The sequence below is a fragment of the Pangasianodon hypophthalmus genome, chromosome 13 (genome assembly GCF_027358585.1).
Source record: "Pangasianodon hypophthalmus isolate fPanHyp1 chromosome 13, fPanHyp1.pri, whole genome shotgun sequence".
NCBI classification, from domain to species: Eukaryota; Metazoa; Chordata; class Actinopteri; order Siluriformes; family Pangasiidae; genus Pangasianodon; species Pangasianodon hypophthalmus.
In genome coordinates this window covers 21,741,146-21,761,606 of record NC_069722.1, presented here as the reverse complement: position 1 = coordinate 21,761,606, position 20,461 = coordinate 21,741,146, and the positions used below count along the sequence as shown (strand labels likewise).

The 20,461-nt window shown below is 37.9% G+C and overlaps 4 gene segments (V, D, J or C); all 4 read right to left on the bottom strand.

Moving 5' to 3' along the window:
• Positions 1–3,596: 3,596 nt before the first annotated feature.
• Positions 3,597–4,779, bottom strand: LOC117598901 (immunoglobulin heavy variable 3-7-like). The segment is given in 2 exon segments: positions 3,597–3,910; positions 4,704–4,779. Coding segments are annotated over 2 exon segments (390 nt in total).
• Positions 4,780–7,312: 2,533 nt separating this feature from the next.
• Positions 7,313–8,073, bottom strand: LOC117598864 (immunoglobulin heavy variable 4-39-like). The segment is given in 2 exon segments: positions 7,313–7,776; positions 7,860–8,073. Coding segments are annotated over 2 exon segments (369 nt in total).
• Positions 8,074–10,635: 2,562 nt separating this feature from the next.
• LOC117598797 (Ig heavy chain V region 5A-like) lies at positions 10,636–11,147 on the bottom strand. The segment is given in 2 exon segments: positions 10,636–10,946; positions 11,049–11,147. Coding segments are annotated over 2 exon segments (351 nt in total).
• A 662-nt stretch (positions 11,148–11,809) lies between these two features.
• Positions 11,810–12,906, bottom strand: LOC117598812 (Ig heavy chain V region 914-like). The segment is given in 2 exon segments: positions 11,810–12,602; positions 12,709–12,906. Coding segments are annotated over 2 exon segments (405 nt in total).
• Positions 12,907–20,461: the final 7,555 nt, after the last annotated feature.

Genomic DNA, 20,461 nt, shown 5'->3' with positions numbered 1-20,461 from the left:
AGGGAAGGACATTTGCATAGACACACTTCTTCTCTTAGAGGAAACGTCTCTATGAGAAAACCTCGCCATCTCTCAAACATCTCTAATCTGTAATTTTAAATATATAATAATTTATGACATTGTCTATTGTACCTGTTTATTTTTAAATATATCCATCAGTCCTGTTTTATTTTATGTTTTAACAAATCAGAAGATTAAGACATTGTTAATGAGTGAGCTTAAGGACTGTGAGGTGTTTTCAGGTGAATAAGCAAACTCACTAGAATAAAACCACATTAAGTAAGGAATAAAACACAGAAGGAGGTGATGTTACAGGAAAAGAAGCAATGACAGGGTGTTGGGATGAAGCAGAGTTACAGTTAACACCCAGAAGTTGATATAAAAAAATGCAGCTTGTTCATGAGAAACCACAAAGAGCAAAGCTCTCCATCCTGAAGATTTTTTCCGTGCTGGAAAACGAAAAGTTACAGCTTCATGCAATGAATCATTTTCAACAGTCAATACAATTATATGTATTCAATAATCATGGACTTTGGTCCTCTGGGGGGATTTGACTAGAACAGTCTCAGTGTTCGATGTCTTACAAAAACACATTTTCAATGGATTTTAGTATTTAAACTATATTTAAAACATGAGGATGAGATTCATCTTATGGAGAATATGTGGCTTTTTAATGCAACAAATCTTTTCCATGACAGAAACCTGTTTACCAACTTCTGATATTCTTATATCAACAACAGAGTGAAATTTTACATATAGAGAAACTCGGAACAAGGATTAGATACTAAATTTAGGGAAGTAATTTATCTGTGCATGTGTATATTGGTATTATCTAACATGTTTTAAAAAGGCCAAGATTAGGGTTAAGGGGCAGTCAGCATTCATACTAGAGGTGTGTGTGTGAGACTGTTTTTTAATATCTTCATATCTGACCACCCGCTCCTGTGACTTTATTATAGCTGATGCTCGACCTGATTCTGTATTCTTCCCTAGTGTCCTAAATTCAGTTAAAGAGCCTAAACTGTTTTAAAACCTTGTGCTTTACATTTTATTACAGTTGTGTTCTGTACCGTCAGACACACTGAATGAGCTGATGATTAAAGTCTCTTAAACCACAGTGCTGTTGAATTCTCAGTTCTGATTGGTCAGAAGGTGTGGATTCATTTTCTAGAACAGCAGCTCTGGCAGTAGTGCTGGCTGCAAGGTTTATAACTGTATGGCACTCCACAGAAACAGATTCATAAAAATGTGTGTAACTGTTGATATGGTGAGAGTTTCTATGAAGAGATGTTTGTTTAGCATTCATGGAAGGAGTCTCCAGTGTCAGGACTTTGTATCAGTCAGAGGTAAAGCTGTAACTAAGTTTTCAGAAAGTCTTGAGAATGGAAGGCTTTGTGGTTTCTCACTAACATAAGCTGCAACTTCATGAGAGAGAAAAAGAGAGAGGCTGGTGAGGGACCAACTGTTGATACTGCTATAACACAAGTCTTGAATTAATTTAAAAAAAATGTAATTATTCCCAAAACACTGTGATAGAGGAATAAAACACTTTGGGACGTGCTGTTATTGTTACAGGACAGTTCAGTGTGGAACCAGTTGCAGAGTGAAAAACCCCTGCTTGCTTAGAGATAAATGGGCAAGCAGAGTTTATATATAGATAAGATGAAGGTTTAGGGAAGGGTCTGGGTGTGTTTTGTGCACTTTTCAATTCTATCTTGTATCTTTGTCTTAGTTTCATTCTTTTTCTTGGCCATGCCTTAAACATCTCTTGTCCCTTCTTTCCTCCATTTTCTTTCTGCTTTTCTTTGCAGTTTCTTTTCTAATCCTCTTTTATTCTTATCTTCTGTTTCTTTTTTCTTTTCCTCTAGCAAAGCCCTGACATACCATACCAGTCACCCCTCTACAAAGGTGTGACAAAGGGCTGTGTTCAAGGCTGGCCTTAAGTAACCTGCCTGGCAGCTGCAGGCAATCCAAGTTAATCAGCCTGGAGAATTCTGGGTAACTGAGTTCTCCCACATGGCCACTCTAACTGTGTTACTAACAGATAAATGCTTTTTGTTTAGTATTTTAGAGAAAGCTGTCATGTGGAGTGTCTTTCTACTTTTAATATTTGGAAAAAGTGACTAGGATAAAAAAAAAAAAAAAAGATATACTTCCATATTATGAAGGGGTTTGTGTACAGCTCTGCAACCTCATGTGTCTCTGTGCTTCTCTAGCGCTGTAATACACTGCAGTGTCTTCTGTCCTCACTCTGTTCATGTGCAGATACTCCTGCATCTTACTGTTGTTTCTGAAGATGGTGAAGCAGCCATTAATTCCAGCCCTTTTCCAGGCACATGTCTGACCCAAGCCATCCAAGAGCTACTAAAATCAAATCCAGAGGCTGTACAGGTCAGGGTGTGTGATTCACCAGCTTTGATGGTCACTGTATCTGCTTCAATCAGTGTCTGACTGCATGAATCTGAAATGCAATAACATTCAGAGACAGGTCTTATACTTTTATAAATATAAATATATATACTTATATAAAAGCACATTTTCATGTTTAGAATAAATTTAATAAAGAGTGAAACCAAAAACGAATGCTCAGTGATGCAGCAACATCAGCTCAAAACTCTCCTCAGATGCATCTCAAGGAATAAAAATAGCACCTTCTCTAAATGAATTCATTTCCTGAATATATCAGCATATGTGGTTTAAACATGGCGCTTAATCTGCATTAGAAATAGAGATATAAAAACATTACAGAAATAGCCATTAAAGGGCAAATGTTTATTGCAAGACTCGAGCTGTGTTTTACAATTAAGCCTTTAAGAGCTATTTTGCCCCATTACCATATCTGCTTCTATAGCACAGAACTATACAGAAAGACATTAATGTTTTTTGATTAATTAATATGGTTACAGAAATAATGTAGACCACACATCATCGCTGACTCATTCTGATTGGATAAAGAATAAATGTAGAATGAAGATAAAAAGGAATAGCATTGCATTTATTTAATTATATTTTGTCTCACAAGACTCTGCAAAAGTAATGATATAAGCAACAACAAGCAATTATCTTCCTGGAGTTTAATCTGAGAGTCATGGTGCTGGATGCAGTCATAGCAGCCTGTGAAAAGAGACGGGGCCTAAAAGTGCAGATAGCAACAGACTGAGATGGTTGAGTTTGCACAGACTGCCCTCTAGAGGCACAAAGGTCCAGTTTTCAAAATACTCAGATCTAAAAGAAGTGATTTTAAAGCAACTTGTTTTAAAAAAAACTCAAATAGAACTAAAGTACTAAGTAAAAAAAGTAAGAATTATAATGTGGAGTATTTTGTATGACCAGGATCAAACCGAGGGCCCTGAAGCTGTGAGGTGGCAACATTACCCTCTGTACCATATATATATATATATATTCAGAACTGACTCTGACCTAAGTAATCTTATACCAGCATAAATGTCCAGACAATGTTCACAATAAGCCACATGCACTAAAAGTCAAAACATTTTGGTTCTTTGAGCTCCATGAATACACTGCTTATGAACATGTGAGCTTGTCATGTGACTATAGCAAGCATGTGTTTTTGTACTGATGTCTAAGGAGAAGTATCACTGTGTGTGTCGGGCGCAGTAATACACAGCTGTGTCTTCTGTCCTCACGCTGTTCATGTGCAGATACACCTGCTGCTTACTGTTGTCTCTGGAGATGGTGAAGCGGCCTTTAACTGCACTGGAGTAATACTTCCTATCACTATCATACTCGATAGTTGCAACAAATTCCAGTCCTTTTCCAGTAGCCTGTCTGATCCAAGCCATCCAAGAGCTACCAAAGTTAAATCCAGATGCTGTGCAGGTCAGTTTATGAGACTGATCAGGTTTGATGATGACTGAATCAGACTCGATCAATGTCTGACTGCAGGAATCTGAAACAGAAGAACACACAAAGATAGGTGTTAAAGTAAAAAAAAAAAAAAAAAGAAAGAAAGAATGAAAGTCTTTTGTTGAATTAAGAAAAAGATATTAATACTAACATTGAATGAACATTGCTAGAGTAAAGTAACTCAAAACTCTGCCTAGTCCCATCTCAAAGAATTAAAATGATTACTGTTGCTGTAAATGAACACAAACTGCTGGTATGTTGTTGAGCTGAATGTATATCAGCATAAATGGTTCAAACACAGGATTTGGTTTGCATGGCACGCCCACTAGAGACATAAAACGATTCCCAGAGGAATAGCCATGAAGAGAAAAAGCTCACTGTAAGACTCCAGCTGTGTTTCATGCTGTCAAGTCCATAACTGCTCTTTACTCATTAGATATCATGTTCTTTTAGTGCATCACTGTGTAAGAACCTGAAGTTTTCTGACTAACAATGGCTGAACACCACAGACATTTCAGAAACTGTATCGAATAGAAACTGAATGTAGTTCCAGAAATAATGCAGGTCACAATCATCACTGACTCATTCAGTCAGGAGCTCATGCCAATCACTTTTCTGTTGTTAAAGCTTCATGAATGAGGATATAATTTAAAGTATTTAGAGTTATTTATTATTCCCTATGCAGAGAAGTGTAATGAAAAACACTTTCCCTCTTCCCTCCCTCTTCTCCATTCCTTTTCCTTAACTTTCAACAGCTGTCCTCCTACACATAAAGGAGGTAACATCCTGGACCTTGTCTTCAGTCGCCCCTTTCCTACTTCAGACATCTATGTTACCCCTCTCCACATCTCTGATCATCTCTTGGTATCCTTCACCATCACCCTCCCTATCCTGACTAAAACCACCAGCCATCTATATTTCTCTCCCACTCGTAAAAACCTTCACTCTATCTCCCCTTTCTCCTTAGCTTCCTGCACCCTATCATCCCTTCCTGTCCCTGACTCCTTTCCCTCCCTACTAGTAGAGCTAGCCACTGACACTTTCCTCTCCTCACTTTCCTCATCCTTGGACCTCCTCTGTCCTTTATCCTCTATACCCAGGAAGATTTCCAGCCCTGCTCCTTAGCTATCGGATGTGCTGCGCAGTAATCGGAGAGAATTAAGAACAGCAGAGAGGAAGTGGAAGAAATCGCAACTCGACACAGATCTGGTCTCCTATCGTGCTCTCCTGTCCAAATTTTCATCTGAAGTGACTTCTGCTAAGACTGCCTTCTACAAAGAAAAGCTGGAATCCTCTGCACAAGATCCTCGCAAGCTCTACAACATCTTTTCTTCACTACTCAACCCTCCGGCTCCTCCTGCTCCTCCTGCTCCATCCTCTCTGACTGCTGAAGACTTTGCCACTTTTTATGATGAGAAGATTGGAAAAATCTGCCAGACATTCACTTCTACTCCTACTCCTACACTACACACTGAGGATTCTCCTTCTCATTTGTTGACACAGTTTTCTAAACTAACAACAGAAGAGATCCTGCAAATCATCTTATCCTGCAATTCTACCACCTGCCCATTGGATCCAATCCCTTCCACAATGCTCCAGACCATCTCTCAAGACCTCCTCCCCTTCATCACCACTATCATCAATGGCTTCATAACATCTGATCATGTACCAACTTCATTCAAAAGAGCAAGAGTTATTCCCATCCTGAAGAAACCCACTCTAGATCCCTCTGTCATCAGCAACTACCGACCGTTATCACTTCTCTCTTTTCTTTCTAAAACCCTTGAACGAACTGTCTATAATCAGCTGTCTTGCTATCTCTCACAGAACGACCTCCAAGATCCCAATCAGTCTGGCTTCAAACCGGCACACTCCACAGAGACTGCCCTTTTGGCCGTCACTGAGAAGCTACATGCCGCTAGATCAGCCAAACTGTCTTCAGTTCTCATCTTCCTTGACCTTTCAGCAGCGTTTGACACGGTGAACCACAAGACTCTCCTATCCACCCTCATGAGCCTAGGAATTCGTGGTGCAGCATGGCAATGGTTTGCTTCCTACCTGGAAGATCGGTCGTATCAGGTGACATGGAGGAGATCCACATCTGCTCCTCGCAGACTCTCCACTGGTGTTCCACAAGGCTCAGTACTTGGTCCTCTCCTGTTCTCCCTCTATACTCAATCTCTTGGTGCGGTCATGTCCTCACATGGGTTTTCATACCACTGCTATGCAGACGACACTCAACTCATCCTCTCCTTCCCTCCCTCAGACTCTCATGTTTCTGCTCGGATATCAGCATGTCTGGCAGACATCTCATGATGGATGACAGCTCATCAGCTGAAACTTAATCCCACCAAAACTGAACTGCTGTTCATCCCAGGTGATTCATCCCCATCTCAGGATCAATTTCCCTAGAAAATTCTCTGATCTCCCCTTCGGTTACTGCACGCAACCTTGGGGTAACCATGGACAATCAACTGTCCTTCCCCTCTGACATTGCTAATCTAACACGCTCATGTCGATTTCTCCTTTATAACATCAGAAGAATTTGTCCATTTCTTTCCACACAGGCGCTTGTTCAGTCCCTTGTCATTTCACTCCTGGCAGGTCTGCCTCTGAGCGCCATTCGTCCTCTGCAACTGATCCAGAAAAAAAAAGCACCTCCCCAACAGAGTTCAAGACTTCAAAGCACTATTGTAAGTTGCTCTGGATAAGGGCATCTGCCAAATGCCATAAATGTAAATGTAAATGTAAAAACACAATAATACATAATACTATGATAATGTTCGCAACAAAGAGCGATTATCTTTCAGTTGTTTAATGTGAGTGAGATGATGGTGAATCATTGCAGTCTGTGAGGAGAGAGAAGCTGAATGTGTATTAATGAGCAGTTAGTTATTAATCAAGCCATTTAGCTACAGTAACTAGGTACTATATTCATAATAAACTGTTGTTGCATATTTCTGATAAAATACATGAACACTTGGACCTTTACCACAAATAGCACAGAAGCAGAGGAGCTCAGTGACAGATTCAGTAAGGAATAAACCACTTGGGGGCATGCTGTTATAGGAAAATAATCAAGGACAGGGTGGTGGGATGCTGTGTCACTTGAAGCGGTGTTATTATTCCCACTTAAAGTTGTTTATTTTCATACAGTAGCATGTGCTGAAGTGTTTTATTCCTCTAATATCTCTCTCTTATGTGTTGTGTATTAAACCAACATCAGGAATTAGTCATTGAGAGAACTTCTTTTTTACACTTATTATTGTGAGTGCCATTCAAATTCAATTATATGGAGTTATAAACTGCTTTCAAACATGTGAAGCAAGTGGGATATTAACTGGATATTCAGACACATTTCATTTAAAAAGATAAATAAGATGAATAATATATTATTAATAAAAACTATGAACTGTGTAAACTTTTGTATTAGTTTTTGTTAAATGATTAAATGATCTAAATGTTTGGGTTGAAGTGTCTGTAATGTGGGGATTAGTTAATCAGTTAAATGTGCTTATTATTTAAATACAGAACTGAATTGTGATGAAGATGATGTTTTTGTGCAGCGCTGCAGCTTGTTGTGTCAGTGTGCATCACGAGCGCAGTAATACACAGCTGTGTCTTCAGTCTGCATGTTCTGTCCCCGTAAGGTCACGGTGTTACTGGAAGTGTCTCGAGAGACGACAAACTTGTTTTTAAGTGAATCTTTCTTATAAATATCCCCATTATAATAAATGCTGTTGATCCATTCCAGAGCTTTTCCTGCAGGTTGTCGAATCCAAGCTGTTCCATAGTGGCTGCTGCTATCAGTGATAGAAGCTCCAGACACTCTACAGGTGATGGTTAAAGTCTCTCCTGGCTTTATAAGCACTGAGTCTGGCTGGATGAGCTCAGTAGCACAGAACACATCTGTGAAAAGAGAAAAAGAAAAGGTTGACATGTTGAACTGAAAGGATCAGATGAACTAATAAAGCTTAAATCCAAACACTCACAGGGGGCGAGAGCCAGCAGCAGCAGTGGAGCTGAAGCAAACATGTTTGTGTTGAAGGAGGACTAATGAGAAGCGCTTCCTCTCTAGATAAGCACGGTGCTAATATTACAAGAGGAGATGGAGATTTGCATAAATATTACAGAGAAGCTGTGTTGAGTGCAGCTCTGCAGCTGTTAATCACAGTCTCTTCCCATTTTGTCTCTATTTAACATCATTATTACTAATAATATGAATGTTTTGTGTTAAAATATTTAATTTGTTTTTATATTTACACAAATAAATAATGTAATTATTTCTTATTATTATATTTATAGTCAAAATTACACTGAATCTTTGACATAATACATAAAAATAATAATAATTAGAAAAACAATTCTTTATGTCATTATCAGCTCTGTATCGTGCTGTACAGTGATTTCAGAACAGCGTGTAACTAAAGCTTTTTATTGGTGGCATTAAAACTGGGCTCAACATTTAACATTATAATCAAACTGTGCAATAGAAAATGCCCCAGTCAAATCATTTTCATTCTGATATAGACTGCCCTCTACAGGCTTTAACTGATACAGAGAGGAATTGCTGATTTCATGTTGATGAGATTCTAGGTTAGATGTTCACATCCACCTTCTCAGTCACTACTGAAGACGTGTTATGGAGATAGTTTAGGGAGCGTGTCACTCAACAACACTGTTACTGATAGGCTGCATGAATCTACAGTCTGGGCTGAACCAGATGTAACTGATAAAGTCACAAATCCCAGGTGCTGTAGTCAGAAGGTGTTAGTTACATTTCTATAACAGCGGCTCTGACAGTTGTTCCAGCTGCAAGGTTTACAGAGAGGCGCTCGTTCTAATCTGTTATCGTTTCTATACAATTTAGACAGAGACTTATATAATGGATACTCCAAATGAATGAATGAAAAAAACATGTGTAGCATTGTTGATTTGGTGAAGTTTTGTGTGAGGAGTAGGGATGTAGTTACATGAATACATTATTTGGAATGAACAGATAATATGTTCTGAACAGATACTAATACAAATAGGAGGTTTGTTTTCAGGAATCTTGCAGGAAATCTGGCAGAGACTAGAGGTGTGTATTGGGACTGGGATGCCTATTAGTTTGTTGGTTGAGGAACTGTCAGAGCCACAATTCACACACCATGCTGAGAGTACTGGAGTTTCTACCTGTGGGCTTTTTTCTAGTGTTTCCAGTGTTTCAGGAGCATAGTAAAAGGGTTGATAAATCCAGATACACATACTGATATTTGGAGCAGGAAACAGATACAGATAGTGTTATCCTGTTTATGAATTACAGTTGAAGCAGCTTCAGTTAGTTCAGTTAAAATGTGTGTGTGGTTTTAGTACAGCTGCTTCCTCAGCTTCAGTCACTGTGGCTTATTGGGTGCAGTAATAAAGCGCAGTGTCCTCTGTCCTCAGACTCTTGGCCTCTGTGTGCTTGTTGGAACGTCTTCAGAGAGGAGAAATTGGCCTTTCATGGAGTTCGCATATGTGGGTTCATCTGTTGTACCAGAGTCCACATATCCAATCCATTCCAGAGCTTTCCCTGGTTTCTGTCGTATCCACTGCATGTAGTACTCAGTCATATCAAAGCCATTTATCTTACAAGACATCTTCACAGGTTCTCCAGGTCTCTTTACCACAGCAGGAGACTGGTCCAGTCTGATCTCATCACTGCTGACATCTAGCAGATAAAACAGAACAGTCAAAGATAATCATCAACAATATGAAGATATTCTCAGTGAAGACATGTAAAGAAGTCTCAGGTACCTTGTGTTAATATTATAACAAAGATGTAGTACTGAGCCACCCTCAGCCCCATAATCAAGCTCTTTGATTCAGTTGTGTGACATGAGCTTTGGGTGAACAAGAGACTGATTTTTATAGCAGTATCAATTTGCATAAACGCCTTCCAACTAATAGATTTCATAGTTTCATGAATCCTTCTTCAAAACAAGTGAGCTGCTGCCCCCTAAAGGTGATTTTAATTCCGGGAGTTTGTAGTAGTGACTCTGCACAAAACATGTACATTTCATTTTATCTCTCATCAGATTCTGTGCTGTTGAACAGACTCAATGTTCCTAAACTCAGGAAATTAACCATCGACCTGTAGTGTTCCTGCAGCTTCTACCACAAATAGCAGCAGCCACCTTACAACAACTTCAATTCACAGTCATTTTTAAATTTAGTGTTTTTGTTGGACATGTGAGACAGCAATATGCAAGTATTAGGCATACACACACATGACCCTCTTTTTAAACAACAATCAGATTATTCTGTCAATGTAACAAAGTTGAATAGTGCTAAATATTTTTACAAAATAATAAAATGAGAGTAAGGAAATGATAAGGAAGAAATAATAAGGAAGGAAAAAAACATGAATAATAGTCACAACTAGTCATCAGAATCTTTAGAGCTTATTTGCTTCGAGTCTTTCTGTCGTTGTATTTGTCTAAATGATCAAAAACACTTGGGAACAATCGTTTTACACTTTTGTCCTTTCATTTCTAAATTACTCATAATCTATGAATAAATGCTGCAATGTTAACATGTCACAATTAATTCCATGGGATTGTTATTCAACAGAAAGAGCTTCAGGAGTTTTCAGACGCAACTGGAATGAAGAGTTAAAATCTGAGTGCTGAGAGTGAGTCGATGTTGTTTATAATAAATGTGTCTGAGGTTTCCTGCTGAGGGAATATTTACAGCTCATGAGGACGTGCTTGTGTAAGTTTTTGTACAGCTCTGGAGTCTGTTGTGTCAGTGTGAGTGTCGTGCACAGTAATAAACAGCCGTGTCTTCAGCTTTCAGACTCTTCACTTCTAGGTACAGCATGTTTTTATTGGTGTCTTTAGTGATGGAGAACTGGCCCTGCAGAGACTGAGAGAATGTTGTGCTAGAGCCAGTGTCAATGCGCGCGATCCACTCCAGTCCTTTTCCTGGTTTCTGACGGATCCAGTGCATGTAGTTGCTGCTCATTGAGAATCCGGAGACAGTACAGGACAGAGTGACTGACTCTCCAGGTCTCTTCACCACAGAAGCAGAGGAGGTCAGGGACTGTCCATAAGAATCTGGAAGAGAAGAGTAGAACTAGGTAATGTTATGTTATAATGCTTATAATGACCGAATGGCTCAGTTCCCTAATAATCATCACATAAAAAACATAAACTTACATGAAATTAGTACAAATAAAATACAATGTCCTAAAATCATCCTTCTCCGAGTTCTGCTTCACCCAGATTTAAAGTGTATGGGAGTGTTATCTATCACAGAGCTCACTGGAAACTAGAACAGCCAAGAACATGCTGTTTATACCCGACTCTATTTGAATAGGGAGTGTCCATGACCACTATGGATGTATTAAATCCACAACCACAGGCTGCTCAGTGTGTAGATGAGTGGATGATTATAAGGTTCTATGTAGAACCCTACAACACAATGTTTCACTATCAGAAAGGATTCCAAGCACCAAGAACCCTTAATATTTTAATGAACCCTTAAATCATTTTAATAAGAATGTCTCTGAATGAAAAAAGTATGTGTTTATACACTGTAACATCATATATATTCATATTTCAAATGGAAAATTTTAAGTAGGGGTTTATTTGTATAAAATTAGACAATCAATCGTCTCGCTGATTTAAATCTTCATGAATTTTCCATAAAATCAGGTTCTCCTTAACAGACAGCCTTATCTACTGATCAACACTACACAGGTTGCTAATATGTGATATGTAATTGTGTTTAATCTGAGTGTCATGGTGCTGGATGCAGTCATAGCAGAATGTGAAGAGAGAGAGAGAGAGATTGCTTAAATGTGCAGATAGCAACAGATTGAGATGGTTGAGTTTGTACAGACTGCCCTCTAGAGGCATAAAGGTCCAGTTTTCAAGTTAAAATGTTCTTGCTGTCAATAAAAACTTCTCACTTGGTGCGGCGATACAAACTATGAAAGTATGAATTCCTAATTGGAGCTTTTGTATCACCACGTATTTGTTTAAAAGAGAGAAAGCACTCAGATACAGTATCAGTGGTAAATGAAGTCATTTATAACCGTGTCTTTATGATGGAGTTTGTTCTTCACTCTCTGTGAAGTGTGCTTCTCTAATGTCATTTAAAGAACAAACTAAAGAAGCTTCACAAAAAGTTAAAGATATTAAATACACTTACACCACAGTACTGTTGAATTCTCCAATCTGATTAGTCAGAATGTGTTAATTAACAACTTACACAAGACTTGTATTGTAGACATTCCACTTAAACAGATTTTAAATATAGAGGAAAGTCACAGAGTTCAGTATTAGTCTCAATGTTTCCTTAGTTCTAATACACTGATGATGAAACTATGAGGTCAGTTTGTGACTACAGCATGCATGTGTTTTTGTATTGACAGCTAAGTAGAAGCATCAGTGTGTGTATACGGGCGCAGTAATACACAGCTGTGTCTTCTGTCTGCAGATTCTGTCCTCTCAGAGTCACCGTGCTGCTGGAGTCATCTTTAGAAATACTGAACTTGCTTTTTAGAGACTCTTTATTATAAATACTTCCACCACCCCAAATGTGGTTTATCCACTCCAGAGTTTTCCCTGCAGGTTGTCGAATCCAAGCTGTGGCGTAGCTGTTATCAGTTACAGAGTAGCCGGATACTTTACAGCTGAGGGTTAAAGAGTCTCCTGGCTTTAACATCACTGAGGTGACCTGAGTGAGTTCTACTGCACATTCCACATCTGAAAAAAAGAGATGTCACAATTTCAGTCAAAAATGTATGTACAGTAGGTTATAAGTGCAATAATTTGCTATCAGCTCTGAGTTCATTACTGAAGTGAAACTCACAGGATGAAGCTGCCAGCAGCAGCAAAAATGGAAGGAACATCGTTTAACTAAAAGCAGTGCTAAATTCTCCAGAGCCCACAGTGACCGAGGCTGATATTTCTCTATATGTAGCTGTAAGTGGGGAAGGTTTGCATATGCATTTGCATATTGTTATGCTGGTCCATTCAAAACAGCCTGCTGGTTTCTGTCTTCTACAGCTTTTAATAATCACAATGGAAATGTTTTTAGTTCTTAACTTGCTTTGTATTAATTAAAGACAGAACAATTCATTTAGATTTAGTACTGTAAATGATCATCACTCACTTGTCTCAAACAAGTTTAACTTGCTAAATAATCCTTAATAGACTTTATTAAATGGGCATAGACAGCTGTCAATGTTAACATTTGTCACTAAAAGACAACAGCAGTGTTTTGGGAGAGCGCATAACATTTGAAGGAAATATTCCTTCATTCATCGACACTAAAGACTTTATCCTGGTCAGGGTTGCAGTGGATCTGGAGACTATTCTAGGAAATACTGGGAGTGATGCGGGAATACAGCCTGGATGGGACACCATTCTATCACAGGAAACTATTCACGCATTCACATTGTATCCAATTTATCTACCAGTATGTTTTTAGTCAGTGGGAGGAACACGGAGAACCCAGAGGAAACCAGCACTAACACAGGGAGTAGATGAAACTCCACACAGACAGTATTTAAAATATATTTAAATCATGAGGGGGAGATTCATCTTATGGCAGATATTTGGCTTTCTAATTAAACAGAAGCCTCTTTAACATATATTATAATTTTCAATAAAATATTAAAGTGTCAGTGAAATTCGCAACAAGGATGAAATACTACATTTAGCATGATAATTATTATCTGTGCTTGAGGATATTGGGATCATGATAATGGAAAAATTCTACCTCTCATAAAAGTCAAAATGCTCCAACACTTTCTCACAAATGATCACACAAACTCTAATTTGTTGAGGTGATTATTGTTGGCTAAAGCTACTACACTATTATAATTATAATTATGCTGCACATTATACACAAGATTATAATTGTGTGTATAATGTGCAGCAATGTTAGAGATGTAGAATTATGGTTTAAAATCTACACTACAATCTATTAAAAAAACTAACTTGAAGCTCTTTTTTGTCATTTCTGAGATTAATAATTTTTTTTTTAGTTAGACTTGGATAGATAAGTGTGGTGTCTTGTGGACATCCTGTTATAATTTGCACTGTATGAGGTGTTTTTGTACAGGGATGTTGTTGATCTGTCTCACTGTGGTTCACGAGCGCAGTAATACACAGCTGTGTCTTCAGTCTGCATCTTCTGCCCTGTTAATGTTACTGTGCTGCTGGACGTGTCTCTGGAAACCTGAAACCTGCTTTTCAGTTTCTCACTGTAGTAAGTGCTACCATCACCACATATATATCCGATCCACTCCAGAGTTTTTCCTGCAGGTTGTCGTATCCAGCCTGTACAGTAGCTGTTATCAGTTAATGAATATCCAGACACTTTACAGGTCAGAGTCATTGACTGACCAGGGGTTAATACTGTGGATCCGGTCTGGATCAGCTCAACACAGTGAACACCTGTTAAAGAAAAGTTCTTTTAATGTTGTAAAAGCAAAAAGCTATAAGTAACCAAAACTGGATTATATGTCAAATGGAAAAACACTTACAGTGTACGGCTGCCAGCAGCAGCAGCAGTAGGGATGTAGAGATCATGGTGTGTGTTGAAGCAGAAGAAGTAAAAGCTCTTGGTCTTCATTGCTTAAATATATAACAGGGAAGGACATTTGCATAGACACACTCCTTATCTTAGAGGAAATTTTATGGATTATTCTATATGAGAAAACTTCTCCATCTCTCTAACAAATATGTTCACAATTTGGAACATTGTGTCTTATCTATTTTTAGACATATCTATCAGTGATGTTTGCATTTATATTTTACTAAGTAAGAAGCTTAAGACAGTTGTTACTGAGTGAGTTTATGCAATATAAAGTGTTTTCAGGTGAATTTATATTAAGAAAACACATACAGCAATTTGCCAGCAATTTTTATTCATCAACAACAGGAAATTCTATTCTTATTCATTATTTTTTATGTTTAATTTGGAACCTTACATTATAACGTCATGTTACTGAGAAACCTCACACAACAGAAGGATGTAGTTCCATAATACACAACTACGTCTTCAGTTTCTGTCCTTATACTGTTTTAATTTGTCCAACCTGTGCTGTGGGTTCTCCTCCATACTGATATCAGATGAAGTGATGAGACCATATGAGCAACCTTACTTTATTATCAAAGACTGAAAGAAAGAACAGACACTTCCACAGCGTCTTCAGAACAGTCTTTGTCTAACAGCTCTTTATACTGTTTCTAGTGAGAAGTTAAAGTGGAACCAGTTAACAGATATGCCTTACTTGTTAGTCAGCGTTTATCAAAAGTAGACACCAGAATATGTTCTCGCAATAGTATCAGTCTCATGTCTTCATCTCAAGATTACAGAGAAACCTCTAGAAGAAAACACACACCTCAAATTAAAAGACAAATATGTAGTTAGATAAATTCAGCTTATGATGATGAAAAACAGTAGTTTCATGTTAAAGAATAAAGTATTTGCTATTACACTATCAAAGTTAAAACTTCTCTTCGCCTCCTGTTCCTCCAGTGCAACAAATTCTTCCAGTCTTCTCCACTTTTCCACTTCTATCCAGTCAGGAAGTGAAACCCAGGAGACCGTACAGGAGAGAGTTAAACACTGACCTTGCTCTAGTGAAACTCAGTATGTGCTAACTCAGCATTAATGTAGTGTCCTACAAAGACATCCATCCATCAGAGTGACGCTCCAAAGCAATAAGGCAATGATTCATTTTCAATAATCTTGATGGTGTATGTGTTCAATAATCACTGACTGAAAGCCTTCGACAGTCTTGAAACCTGGGATAAAGTTTTTTTTAAAGAGCTAAATCCCTGTTGAAAAAGCATTCATTCTACATTCATTAGATATTAATCAGAATTAAATTAATACATTTTAAAGCTTTATTTAAACATTGCTGCTAAAAATCTCTCATTAAAATGGAAGAGAGTTTTGGTCTGTGACGTCATGATGGAATAAACGTGTCATGATGATGTAACAGAGGGGAACAGCAACTAAACCTTCAACACAACAACATGTTCATCTACTGTGTTACTGTGAAACACTCAAATCCAGCAGAGGTTTAAGATCATCCTGCTGATGACGGAGATAAAAGAGGGTAGGATGTGTATTTTTTGAGTTCTTTTTGTTCTTTTTAATTTTTCATTAATTTTGCTTTTTAAACTGTAACATATTGGGAGTAAATCTAGTTAAGAAGAAACCACAAAAAAATCATAAATCATGCAAATAGTGAAAGAAAAAAGACAAAATCCAGATATGTGTCTGATAATGAGTGATACTGAATGAGTCTCATAAGAATGCAGTTTGTGAATTCTCTGTTTGTTGCACTTTATTTGTTGAGCTCTGCTGCCTCCTTCAGCTGTTTTAAATATTGCACCTCAATCTATGAGAACAGACTGTGTGTTAAACACAACACACTGCTGGAAACATGCTGTATTATTCCTGAATCCACTGATTAAACATTTATTCTTACTGCTGGCTAAATATTCTGTAAAACGGAGGGATTAATAATGGTTCAAGATGAACAATCTTTGAAAAAAAAAAAAAAATATATATATATATATATATATATATATATATATATATATATATATATATATATATATTACATATTATTTAAAAATGACTTTATAAAAATAACTATTATTAAATTACAAGACAAACTATTACAACTTCATTCCAAGGAAAGAAAGTAAAAGTGTGAGTGAGATGGTTTATTAGTGGCATTGAGAGGATGTCTCTAACATGTCTCAAAGTTTTTGTAAGGGGAATCCACTATTCTGTGTCACTGTGCGTCTGTTGCGCAGTAATACACAGCTGTGTCTTGAGTTTGCAGATTCTGTCCTCGAATTGTTATTGTGTTAGTAGCAGTGTCTCTGGAGATGCTGAACTTGTTTTTCAGTTTGTCACTGTAAGCTGTATCCCCATCACTATCGATGTATCCAATCCACTCCAGAGCTTTTCCTGCAGGTTGTCGGATCCAATGTGTAGTATAGCTCGTAACTGAATATGAAACCTTGCAGGGGATGGAGAGACTCTGGCCTGGCTGGACTGTCATGGAAGCAGGCTGAGTCAGTTCCACACCATGCACATCTGTGGAGGAAAACACACGGTGATATCTCACACAATATCTGCTGCACATTTATTGTTATTGTAGTAAATGAATGAATGTGATAAAGCACTCACAGGAAGCAGCTGCCAGCAGGAGCAGTAGAGATGTAGAGAACATGGTGTGTGTTGTTTGTACTGGGGTCTTCTCTGTTCTCCAAAGTTTAACAGAGACCATCACATCACATAAATAGAGTGATATCCAGCCCTGACGCTTGTATTTGCTTATCTGCTGATGATGGGAGGAGAACGTATTTAAAACGTATTTAAATCATGAGGAGGAGATTCTTGGCTTTATATTTGGCTTTATAATAGAACAGATCTAGTCTTCTATGATAGAAACCTCTTTACCAACTTCTGTTATTCATATATCAATAACAGAGGGAATTGTTCATATAGAGAAATTGGCAACAAGGACTAGATACTAAATTTAGATGGATAATGTATCTGTGGTGAGGATATTGGTATTATCTAACATGTTTTATAAAGGCCAAAATTAGGATTAGGGGCAGTTAGCATTCATACTAGAGGTGTGTGTATTAAAGGTGTTATTTAATTCCTCTCCTGCCCACTTCCATGTGTATTTTTATATGAACTTGATTGCATCATTGTCTAATACACTCATTTGGCTCTATTTCCCACAATATAAACATATAAACTGAGAACACCTCTAATATTTTATAGGGGGTTTGATTTGCATGACAGTGTTTAGGATTTCACAACAAGGTGCAACAGAACTAAAGACAAACTACATTTCCTGCAAATTAAAACATGTACACATTCACAAAATATAAGAACTACTACTATTTACTTACTAATTCATCAAACAGTGTGGATTATGCAGCCTGGTTTAATGAGACACTGATATAATAGATCTGTAATGTCTTAGTTTTTAAACAATGGTGTAAATAGATTTTATGACTTTGATGGAAATCCCAGGAGGACATCAGTCCTCTCTCAGTCCTTTTAATCTCTCAGTCATTTTAACCTCAACATGTTGGGTAGATGGTGTGTAAGTAGAGAAAGAGCGCCTCTCAGAGGACATAAAGCGTAATGCAAAGCATAATGTTCATGCAGTTCTAATGTGAGTGCAGATATATAAATATACAAAATATAAACATATACAGTGCAAGTCAAACTGGTAGGTAAATTTGACTGTCTGTAAAAAATGGAAAATAATTTGCACTACTAGTGAAATGTTAGAGCAGATTTTTCTATCCATCTATTATTTATGATGCTTTCATCTTGTCTATATTCATATAATATTTATTTATTTATTTATGTATATAGGATGTGATGGACTTCCATAAATTGTACCTTTTAAGTTTCAACTCAAAATAAGCATCACACTTTTGTGAGGTTTAACCTCAGCAGGAGACGAGGTCAGACTGATGCCATGCACATCTGAGAAGAGGAGAGCGGTAAAACATACAGAAGCTATTAAACACACTTCACTTCAACTCAGACTGAAATATGGAGCGTATAAAAGGTGAGTAAGGTGTGGATAGACGTGTTTACTCACAGGACACAGAGGATATCAGAAGAAGAAAAGGCCAGCTCATGAATTTTACAGAGGAATTTTGACTGTTAATGGAGTAAGACAAAAGGGGAAATAAAACTGAGCACTAAAATGAATGGATGTTGTTTATAATAAATGTGTCTGGGGTTCAGCTTCCTGCTGAGGGAATATTTACAGCTCATGAGGACGTGCTTGTGGAAGTTTTTGTACAGCTCTGGAGTCTGTTGTGTCAGTGTGAGTGTCGTGCACAGTAATAAACAGCCGTGTCTTCAGCTTTCAGACTCTTCACTTCTAGGTACAGCATGTTTTTATTGGTGTCTTTAGTGATGGAGAACTGGCCCTGCAGAGACTGAGAGAATGCAGTACCAGTGCCAGTGTCAATGCGCTTTTCCTGGTTTCTCACGGATCCAGCTCATCCAGTTGCTGCTCAGTGAGAATCCGGAGACAGTACAGGACAGAGTGACTGACTCTCCAGATCTCTTCACCACAGACGCAGAGGAGGTCAGGGACTGTCCATAAGAATCTGGAAGAGAAGAGTTTTTGGATCTGGAGACTATTCTAGGAAATACTGGGAGCGATGCGGGAATACAACCTGGATGGGACACCGTTCTATCAAAGGACCATGCACACACATGCACACACACATTCACACACACATTCACATTATATCCAATTTATCTACCAGTATGTGTTTAGACAGTGGGAGGAACACGGAGAGCCCAGAGGAAACCAACACTAACACAGGGAGTAGATGAAACTCCACACAGACAGTAACCCAATCTCAGGATCAAACCGAGGGCCCTGAAGCTGTTTCTAGTGAGAAGTTAAAGTGGAACCAGTTAACAGATATGTCTTACTTGTTAGTCAGCGTTTATCAAAAGTAGACACCAGAATATGTTCTCACAATAGTATCAGTCTCATGTCCTCATCTCAAGATTACAGAGAAACTTCTAGAGAGCTAAATCCCTGTTGAAAAAGCATTCATTTTACATTCATTAGATATAATGAGAATTGAATTAATACATTTTAAAACCTTATTTAAACATTGCTGCTAAAAATCTCATTAAAATGGAAGAGAGTTTTGGTCTGTGACGTTATGATGGAATAAACGTGTCATGATGATGTAACAGAGGGGAACAGCAACTAAACCTTCAACACAACAACATGTTCATCTACTGTGTTACTGTGAAACACTCAAATCCAGCAGAGGTTTAAGATCATCCTGCTGATGACGGAGATAAAAGAGGGTAGGATGTCTATTTTTTTCAGTTCTTTTTGTTCTTATAAATTTTTCATTAATTTTGCCTCCTTCAGCTGTTTTAAATATTGCACCTCAAACTATGAGAACAGACTGTGTGTTAAACACAGCACACTGCTGGAAACATGCTGTATTATTCCTCAATCCACTGATTAAACATTTATTCCAATTGCTTATTAAATATTCTTTAAAATGAAGGGATTAATTATGGTTCAAAATGAAGATTGTGAAGAATTTTTTTTCATTCAACAATAACACAAGTTATTACAACTTCATTCAAATAGTAGAAGGTAAAAGTGAGAGTGAGATGGTTTATTAGTGGCATTGAGAGGATGTCTCTAACATGTCTCAAAGTTTTTGTAAGGGGAATCCACTATTCTGGGTCACTTTGTGACTTGCGCAGTAATACACAGCTGTGTCTTCAGTTTGCAGATTCTGTCCTTGAATTGTTATTGTGTTAGTAGCAGTGTCTCTGGAGATGCTGAACTTATTTTTCAGTTTGTCACTGTAATATGTATCCCCATCTTTATTGATGTATCCGATGCACTCCAGAGCTTTTCCTGCAGGTTGTCGGATCCAGTGTGTCCAGTAGTTGTTCTCAGTTAACGAATATCCAGATACTTTACAGGTCAGAGTCATTGACTGACCAGGGGTTAATACTGTGGATCCGGTCTGGATCAGCTCAACACAGTGAACACCTG